Source organism: Solenopsis invicta, chromosome 9 (genome assembly GCF_016802725.1).
Source record: "Solenopsis invicta isolate M01_SB chromosome 9, UNIL_Sinv_3.0, whole genome shotgun sequence".
Classification (NCBI taxonomy): Eukaryota; Metazoa; Arthropoda; class Insecta; order Hymenoptera; family Formicidae; genus Solenopsis; species Solenopsis invicta.
In genome coordinates this window covers 4,703,096-4,714,122 of record NC_052672.1, presented here as the reverse complement: position 1 = coordinate 4,714,122, position 11,027 = coordinate 4,703,096, and the positions used below count along the sequence as shown (strand labels likewise).

General features: G+C 28.9%; 1 protein-coding gene across 1 annotated transcript; it reads left to right on the top strand.

The window, feature by feature from the left end:
- The first annotated feature begins 4,156 nt into the window (after positions 1–4,156).
- LOC120358714 lies at positions 4,157–7,801 on the top strand. Its single transcript, XM_039453799.1, has 4 exons — positions 4,157–4,239; positions 4,654–4,733; positions 5,673–5,825; positions 7,363–7,801. Exons 2-4 carry the CDS (start codon positions 4,664–4,666, stop codon positions 7,758–7,760), a joined length of 621 nt encoding a protein of 206 aa, XP_039309733.1. The 5' UTR covers positions 4,157–4,239; positions 4,654–4,663; the 3' UTR covers positions 7,761–7,801.
- Positions 7,802–11,027: the final 3,226 nt, after the last annotated feature.

Genomic DNA, 11,027 nt, shown 5'->3' with positions numbered 1-11,027 from the left:
TATGATTACTATAAAACTTTGTGTTAAATTTTGATGCAGACTTAGAATAATAGTGGCAGTAAAATTGCGGTAAAATTCTAAATCAAATTTTTATATGGATTTAAAATTATTCTAATAATATTGACCGTGAAGAAATTTTAATGTAAGTTAAGGCTCCTGACTCCTCAGCCGAGAACTTCGCGTTGACGGTAGCGACATTCCGTCGCGGACAAAATTAGAACTAATACACGTGAAACGTGACAGATTGACGATGAAATGTTATCGTGCATGTCATTTTGTTATTATGTGTTTCATTGTGAAAATATGACTTGTCTTGTATTTATCAAATTTGTAAAAATAGACCGCGAGTAAAGTTTCTTTGAATTTTATTAAAAGTACATTCTTCACTCCTTTCAGTAGCTATCCGTGTGTTTTCCTATCTGAATAGACAAAATCTGAATCGGACAAAATTACGTGCCCATGTGTTTTCCTGTTTCAATAGCTTCACTTTACATGCTTTTTACAACTATTTACTGACTGTTAGGCGGAAAAAGGATAGTCGTGACCGATATTTAGAAGTGTTTTAAAGCCATCTGCTTAGTCTGTTTTATCCAAATTGGCTTTATTTACAAATGGCATGTCGGACAAAATTACGTGTCATTTCACGTAATTTCTCGCTTCTGACGTCACGACTTCAATATAGCTGCGGCGAGTACTCAGGAGCCTTAAATTTCAATTTAAACTTCGAAAAATTTGTACCTCGAATCAAGTATTACATTCTGAGAATAAAGTGTCTACGTGCGAGTCGAGAAACGAAGATTTCCTCGCGTGAATAAGCGAACTTGTAACGCCACGTCGCGATTCTTAGAATCCATGAAGTATAAAGCTACTGTTATTTACTATTAGTCTCATTTTGTAAACGAGACCTTTTTCGAGTTTTGTGAAATATGTATATTACACGAATTATTCTAATTAGCTACTGTTTTCTAATTTTAATTATTCCCTACTCTATAATAAGTGATTTAATGAGCAATTGTAATTATGAAAGTGTCTGCACGAGGTGACTTATAGTGATGGGCGCTCAGGGCGCGTTCCAGCGCGAAAAAATCAAGTGCACCAACACGTACATATAGCGTGCATATATAAGGAGTTTGTTTTTATTTTTTAAAACTGGTACATTCGAAATGCAGCAATTAGAGGCTTACAAGTACTAGAATCTGTATAAGGCACTTCAGTTTTAGATTCCACAGTTTTCTGAAGGGCCTTTCTTTCCAATGATTCATGGGACAAATTCTTCTTTTGCGAAATTCCTTCTGATTGTTCGATCTAATGGAGTACGCAACATTTTAGCAAAATATAAATTTTATTTCAATGGAGAAATTTGCAAAATGTGACTAACCCTCTTGTGACGAGAAGATTTATGAGGTACATCATCCTGCAAAACGATACTGCTTCCTTCAGATTAAACCAATAATACCATAAATTTTATTCGTCATTTTATGAAGTTTACAGAGTATTCACTCAAACTTTGTAAAAAAACTTCCTAAGAATTTCCAGATATTCTAAGAATTATATTCCAGATACGATTAAAGAATTTTAATATTATTTTATTATAATGTCTTTTAATGTTTTCTAATCGTATAAAGAAAAACCATTTATGTTTTGAATTCTCAAATTTTAGAAAGTACTAAAAAAAAACAATATAAATTAAAAGCATATAATAATCTATTCGCAATAACACAAACCACTTTATTGGAATTTGGAAGGTGATTGAACAATTTTTTTTAAAACGCTATATTATCTTCTACTGTTATTAAATTATTTTATATGTATGAATGTATAAATGTACATATATAAAATCTTACGAATTACACGAGAATATGCCATATTTATTAGTAATAAATTTTGCAATAAGAAAAATTATAAAAAAACATATTAAAAAAAAAAATATTTAAATTAAAAGAAAATTTCCTTAAGAACCAATAAGATTCTATGAAAATCCATGATTTTAAGGATAAAACATAAAATACTTAAAAATTCCAAGTTTTTCCCGATAATAAATATTCTGATATTAGTATACAGAAATAACAATATCAAGAAAAAAGAGAATTGTATCTGACCCTGTGATTAACAATTAAAAAATAAAGTAGACAAAGCTTAAACGATTATGTGTTGAATCAAATGAATATATTGAATATCTTTACACATTACGAACAGCGTTCTGACTTTAATGTTTGGTTTATTTTATTTTTTAATTGATTAACAATATCAAATATTATTATCAAAACTAATATATTCTATTTAACAATCATTGTTGCATAAAATTATAATCTTGCTTATACATAACAATTACTAATTTTACTTATACAATACTGAACAAAATAAATCATGCACTCTTCAACAAATTGAACTTGTAAGTGTAACTATTTTTTTAACGAGTACAAACAGATTGTTAGATACAGGAAAATCAAAGCATTTCAAAGTATTTAAAGAAAATATGAAATAATAACAAAAAAATATATAGCTTGATATTGTTATATTTTGCACTAGACAAGATAAATCATATACTATTAGAAGTAATAGCACAAACCTACTAAAGTTTGTTATAAGAGTATGAATAATCATTTCTAATGTATTTTCTGTTGAATACAAATTTATCATCTAAAGTTTAGATTCTAAACTTAGCTATTATGTCACAATTTTGAAAAAAATTAAGTCAAACAAGTAAAAACAAAGATTTTTAGAATTTTAAAAGTCCAGCATCGGCATCAAATTTATTCCAAATTTGTTAATGCCATATAAAAGTATCAACTTTTAACTTTAACATGGATTTATCCTATTTTGATTTGATTTTTTGTTTTCGAGATACAGCTAAAATAAGAGATACTGATCATATGTGCATGATAACATAATTTATGTAATTTACAATATCTTTGACGTGTCAGATTTTTTTCAATAAGGAACAATTAAAATTCCAAAAAACTAATTTTGATGGGCATATTCATATTGATCGCACGCGATCAGTGTTCCTCATTTTAGTTGCATCAAACGAAAAATAGATATGGCACAAAATGCAAGTTCAAGCTAAAAGTTGATACTTTCGCATGGCACTAACAAAATTTGGAAAAAAAGTGATGCCAGCACTATGACACAAAGACCCTGGAAGTTATCGTTTTTTACTTTTCGGATTTCGTTTTTGTCAAAATTATGTGTAGCCAACTTCAGACAATGAATTCAGTGGGTGAAAATACATTAGAAATGACTATTCACGTAACCGAAGATACACTGAGAAAAAAATTTTTTTTGATTAAATAAATACATTACATTGAAATTAAATGTTTTGACTTAAATAAATATTTATTTTATTTAGAAAAGCGTTACATTTCATCTATGAAATTATTCTTTGAATTAAAAAGCATATCATTATTTTTAAAATCAAATATGAAATATTTAAAAATAAGAAAATATTTATTTAAAAAAAAAAAAATATTTATTAAAATGAAGAAAATTTGTTTTTTTCAAAAAACAAATAGCCAAAAACAAAGAAATTATTTATTACTTTAGTAAATTTAATATCTTTTAAATTAAGAAATCGAATGTAGTTAATATCTTTAATTTGAAACAAAAAAATATTTATTTGAATTATGTGTCTACACTTCATTGGCCATAAAAAACACATTTTTGGATACGATACACTATGCCGACTAATGATAATAATTTCGCATTCTACACAAAAAAAAAGATATTTGAAAAATTCATTTGCGTGATACATTAGTATTATTCAATAAAAAATTAATAAAATAAAATTAATGGTTCTTAAGTATACTAAATAAATATATTTACATTTAACAGTATTATTAAACATTTAGTAGTACTCAAATAAATATTTATTAAAATATAGTAATTTTGTCTTTTAGTTTAAAAAAAATGACTAATTAAGGAGAATAATCATAATTGATTAGTTTCCTCATAATCAACTTTGATTGATCAATTTATTCTTTTTAAACGGAACGGTCTTTACCAGTGCAATCACTGGATATCGTCTATCGCATATTGCCATGCGCAACATGTCGCACGTCGCGCTAGTGTGTACGATCCTTAAGACATAGCGAGCGACAAAAGACAAACGCTGTCACGCGCGACGAGTGTTTCGTGTCCATGATTGTAATTCTGTGTTCTGTGTGCCTTGTGGTGCCGCGACCGCGTGCTACTTCATCATTTGGAGTCCACTTTCCTGTATTTTAGATTCGTTATTTTGCTGTAAGTACATTAAAGTCATACATTTACGATTCGAGTAACATTCAATCCTAATGCGTCTTGATTATATTTCATATAGACCCTTGATACGTTTTTGTCGGGACAGGCTGCTAGCATAGATAGACATTTTTGTTCGCAATTTCGATGCTTTCGTGGCCATTGTTATACTTTTTGTGGACTTGTTATTTCGTAAATTTAGAAACGTAGTGTGACTTGAGCAATTTAACATACATATATTTATGATTGCATTTCGAATTTATTACATTCTTTATTACATTCGAATTTATTACATGTAAACGTCAAGGAAACTACTGTTCTTGAATTTTACAATATGTTGACTCAGCAATACAAATCAACGATCAACGAATCAATCTCAAAATTCTCATTTTTGTAATTATATTATTATATTATGAATAGGTTCTATAACATGGCTAATGAAGAGACTCGAAAAATATTAAAAGATTTGAAGCTGGAAAATCTCATTAAAAATTTTGAAAGTAAGTTGTTTAATTGTTAATATCGTTTGTCATGTTTTATCATGTTTGTAATATGCAGTTTATTAAAAAAATATATAATAAATATTAGATTATTACATACAAATTCATATGGAAAACGCTAGATGTTAATGGACACATTTTCAATAAAATTATAAAACCTTTTTGTTTAATTAATTAAACAAAAAGATCTTATGATTTCATTGAAATAGTTATGTAGATACAAAACTAGAGAAAGAACACTAACTAAAGAAATATTTACATAAATAAATAAATATGTTGTAAAATATATCCATTAACGTCTTTGGTTTTCAACATTACTTTGTATGTAACAATGTAACATTTATTATATATTTTTTAATAAAATAAAAAGTTTTATTTTTAAAAGTTATTATATAAAACCTATAATATTCTATTATTTAAGAAATACATTTGATATTTTTATAAAGAAGGGCATTATGAAAAGGTCTGTTTTTGCCTTACTCGGAAAAAGTAAAAGAAATATTTCTTTTACTTTTTAAAACAAAGAATTCAATAGTGTTAATTAAAATTACGTTACAATTTGTCTTGTGAATAATTGCGGTGCCAAGCATTTTTCCGATTTAAATTGTCTATGTGTTCCCATTACTTTTAATTAACATTATCGAATTCTGCGATTCAAAAATTGTAAGAAATGTTTCTTTTACTTTCCCAAGTAGGGCAACAATAGGCTTTTTGTAACATCTTTTTTTATTGTTTATATTTAATTAAATGTAAAAATATTGCTTTAAAAAATATTTATTTTTTACGTTTTAAAGGAAAATGTATTCCTAATGATATTCTTTCTTTATTTTAATTTTCATAGACAATATGCTAAATTTTTTAAGAAATTAATTTTTTTAAAGTGAAAAGATGTTATATTATGTGTGATAGTATAATAATTTTGATGCTTTACTGTTTTAGAAAACAAGATTACTAAAGACACATTAGAACATTTATCAGAAGCTATAATATCTGAATTAATACCGATTATTGGTCAAAGAGTAATATTTTTATCATATTCGAAAAAGCATTTCAATATTACACGTCGAAAGTTTGCCATCAAAAAAAAGAATGGTATGTTTTTTACTTTTCTTAAACATTTTTTTTTTACATAATTATAATACATATTTAAAAGTTGCGAATTGTTTTAATTATATCGCTCGTTTGCTACAATGGCATTACTCAAAAAACAAGATTTTTCGAAAAACCTTAAACATTTTGAATCATTAAAACATTAAAATATTAAAATCATAAAAATATCTTTAAATACGATTATTGCATAATATTTGATTGTAGTGGAATAAAAGATCATTAGTGTGCTGAGTTTTTATTAAGTGTACTACATTTTCATCTATGATAAAAATAAATCTTTAATAACAAACCTTTTTGATTTATGATACTTTATCTAAAATTCTTTTTCCTCATTTCTTTTTTCAATTAGAAGCTCAGTTATGTAATTCTGCCAGTAATAAGAATTTCAAAGATTCTTTTCTCCTTTTCTTTTCTTTTCAAAAATACCATTTTTTTAGTTATATTTTTTAGTTATATTATATATATACCATTTTTTTGTTATAGCAAGTAAGCAATATGTTTTAAAAATTGACTTTTTTTATAACAGAAGCTAGATGACGAAAAGGAAATTGAAACTTTAATTAATTTACCTGATTTGAGTAATGAGAATCCACAAAATAATTGTACAAATGATTTCAAACAATCTATGATAAATTTAAAGGACTTACTTTTAAAATATAAAATAGGCCAACAGATTTTAAATTATTATGGAAGAGAAAATCAACTGCAAGAAAATTTTAGAAATAAGTTGTGCGACATTATCATTAATGACATCGAAAACAAAAATGCAAAGTATGTTTTTACATATTTTATCTTATTTTTATTAATATATTTTTTAATTTGTTACATTGTCTTATTAATATCTTTCTACTGTTTTATATAGATTGACAAACGATTTGGCTGAATGTATATCAAAAAACATAATTAATACTTTTCCGACTGAAGTAGCCACAACATATTATATCCCTCCTGTATCAAAGAAAAATTCTGTTATTAAAAAATCTATGGTTGCGCGTGGAAAACTAATGAACATGTGGCGAAATCGATGTACCTTATATAAAAAGTTTGAAACTAAATTGAAAAAAGAAGAAAATGAAAAAGAAAATAATGGTATGCGTATTTAAAATAATAAAATTTTTTTTCTGTCATTAGTTTTAAAATTATAATCGGTAATAATACAGTTTAAACGTTTATTAAGTTCCGTAGTCCAAATAGTCTAATAAATTTTGAATTAATACTTATACGTTCTCTTCATCAAAAACACATTTTTAGTAAAAGTTTTTTGCAACATATATATGTATCTCTGTATGTATACATATATTGCAAAGTATATAAAAATATATATATTTATAAATACATTTGTACGTGTACATATATGTATTTGACAAAACTTGCGTTTCGAGTTTTGAAATCATAAAGTATAGCAAAAATGATAAATTTTTAACAGTCAATTATTACATTTTTTATCAATTTGGTTTGAGTTTGCAAGATTGAATAAAATTATGTTTGTAATTTTAAAATATAATTTAATTTTATACAGCTCCACAGGACATAGATCAAAAAGTCCAAGACAGTATGAAATGGTTAGATGAAAACGTTGCTCCATGGGAACTAGTTCTCCAACATTGGCTAGCTACTTTTGACATCAGACGGAAAGATATTAACAATTTTGAAGAAAAAACTTTGCATAATCTACTGAATAGATGGTCTGTTTTGAAACATCCAAAGGGATATCAATTAATTGTTCAAAATTTTGATACAATGAACTTAAGTAAAGTAAAATTGGATTTAAATATATGGCAACAATTTGTGGACGTTATAATAAAACATTCAACATGTAACATTAAAAATGACGAAGTAAATTTAATGTTACAAAAGTTAAAAAATAAGGATATTTCAGACGGTAATTCTCTTTTCCTTTGTAATATTTATTTGTAGTATAATTAGAAAACGTATGTATAATAATAATTAAAATATTGGAAAGTGTAAACTATATATATATATATATATATATATATATATATATATATATATATATATATATATATATGTATATATATATATATATACATATCAGTATAAAGTGTTCACAGGTCATCATGAGGAATCAGTTCTCAGCGATCACAGAGGTCAAGCAACGTTCACCGGAGTCGCGACTTGGATGGGTGACCGCTTGGAAATTTCCGAAAAAATATTCCCGAGATTTTTTTTGCGAAAAATGTTTTTTAAAATGTTACATAAATATTGTTTTGTTTATTGGAATTATGTGATGTAATAATATTTATGTGAATATTTTGGAAAAATGGGATGTTTCAATGCAATATTTCAAAAAGCGGACATCTTAATGTTGCTGCAATCTTCCAGCAATGTTGCAGCAATGTTTTGCAATTAAAATGCAATATTACAATGTTTCAATGAAATCATTCTGCAATGTTCCTGCAATCTCTCTGTGCTGTATAGGATGTTTGCTGGAGTTGAAATACTTAAATTTCAAAGAATAACAGCAAAAACAAGACTGCCCTAATAGCCACCTGTTTGTGTTGTTGTTGTAATATTGTCGAAAACAAAGGGCATTAGTTTTCAACAAATTTAGAACAAGGTGTGTGCCTCATTTGCCTTTGGTTTGACATCATACAAATTCAGCACGTTTTGCTGCCAATATGCTGCGTATTTGCTGTCAAAGGTTTATTGCTATACATAAAGAGTAACATAAGAGCAAGTTGCCAACAACATGTGCTGAGTTATAAATTTCAGCAAAAATTCAACAATATGTCGAAAACGGTTAAATATATGTTTTGTACTTTTTTTTCAAATATATAAAATATATTTGAATAAATTAGTTAATTCTTTTTTGAATAAATTAGTTAATTCTTTTTTCTGCTGAATTATCACCACCTTGCCAAAAATCTGCGATAAAACCGATTAAAAAAAAGTAATCCGAATCGATCGAGATTTCTACATCAAAAATACGGTATTAAGACCGATTGAAAATAAGATCGGAATCCAGATAGATTTATTAAAATAGAATACATTAATGTAAACGTAATGAATGTTTAGTTTTCAAAAAAGTATTTCTTGTATTCTCTTCGTTAAAAAGAATTAAATTTACACTACTCAAAAAAAAATAGGGAACACTTTCCAGACACCAAAAATTAGGCTATTTTCAAATGACTGTAACTCGGTGAAAAATCATCGTAGGTAAAAAATAAAAAAGCATTTTGAAGCTTGAAGATCGAGCTTTAACGTTCTACTAGCAGATTTTCAAAATTCTTTTAACTTCCTTGTCTTACGCAGTAAAAAAGCACACCTTGGTTTGTTCGTTAAAATTTTGTATTTTTGACACTTTGCAGATCGACCAACAAATTTTTTTCGAATAATTCAAGTAAAATTTCATAAACTACAACATTTTACCTACAAAATGTTTTTTTAAAAATTTCTCTACGATTTTTTTTGACCGAGTTACGCAACTTTGAAGCTAAACCTGCATTTTTTACAAATGATATCCGTACTCCGTGAAAAATCATCGTAGACAAAAAATCAAAAAACCATTTTAAAGCTCAAAGTTTCAGCTTTAACATGCTATTAATGGTTTTCACAAATTTTCTCAATTTCTTAGTACTATGCCCCAAAAAAGATACACTGTTTTTTCCTTAAAATAACGTATTTTTAACAGCCTGTAGCTCAATAAAAAAATTTTTTTCGACAAATCCAATGCAAGTGCCATAAAGTATGACATTTTCTCTACAAAATGCTTTTTTTAAAGTTTTTTCTGCGATTTTTTTTTGACCGAGTTACAAGACTTTGAAGATATACATTTTTTACAGTACATTTTTCCGAAAAATGACGTCTACCGCCGACATTAGCATTACCCAATGTGCACCACGTGGAGGTTGTCGGTCGGATTTTTGCACATCGTGTGTGTGTGTGAGTGTGTGTGTGTGTGTGTGTGTGTGTGTGTGTGTGTGTGTGTGTGTGTGTGTGTGTGTGTGTGTGTGTGTGTGTGTGTGTGTGTGTGTGTGTGTGTGTGTGTATGTATCACAGCAGAGATAAGGACCCCGCAGTTGGTCACTTCTGCAGTATTTAATGACTCCAAACCCTCTCTGCTGTGTGTGTGTGTATGCGTGCGCGCGCATGAGTGTTCAATAGTGTGTATTTCCTCCTCTCTGATCAATTACTGCTTGCAAGCGTTCTCGCATATTTATACATCTTGCAATACGATCTTGCGGAATGTTGTGCCAAATTTCCGTTAAAATTTCTCCCAATTCTTCTAAATTTCGCGGCTGTTCCTCGCGACGCCTTAATCGTCGTTCCATTTCATCCCAAATGTGCTCGATTGGATTTAAGTCCGGGCTATTGGCGGGATGATTTAACAGTCTAATTGCGTGTCGTTGAAAAAAACGTCGCGTTATATTCGCCGTATGAGGTCGAGCGTTGTCCTGCATAAAAATAAAGTTCCGACAGGTTCGATTTAATAGCAAAACGTGTGGTCGTAGAATATCGTTGATATAACGAACACCCGTCATTGCCGGAGGTGGCAGGATCACTAGATCACTTCGTCTTGTAAGTGATATACACCCCCACACCATCACGGAACCGCCGTTGTAGGATCGTATTGGCATAACGCAACGTCGATCATAGCGTTCATTTCGTCGACGCCAAGTACGTATACGAGCATCATTGCCATAAAGGCAAAAACGTGATTCGTCGGAGAAATATATATTTCTCCAATCCCTAGCGGTCCAATTTATGTGATCGCGCGCAAATTGATAACGTACTTGGCAATGTACGAGTGTGAGTCTTGGTACTTGTGCACGAACACGAGAACGAAGACCGGCTTCTCTCAAACGGTTGCGAATTGTTTGTTCGCACACATAGCGCAAATGAATGTCATCGCGAATGTTTCTTGCGGTAATTATTCGTCTTTCTAATGCATAACGAACAATGGCTCGATCTTGTCTATTTGTCGTTAATCGAGAACGACCACTACCTTCACGTCTCGTGTAATTTCCCGTGTCTTGATATCGTAACCAAGCTCTAATCACTACGGACACGGATGCACCAATATCTTGCGCCACATAACGCATACTAAAACCTTGTTGCAAAAGCGCAATTATGCGTGCAACTTCTACGGCCGATAAATGTCTACGCGGCATTTTGAAAATTCCGTGTCGCTTATCACACTGCGAGAATCGCCGGCGTACTAAA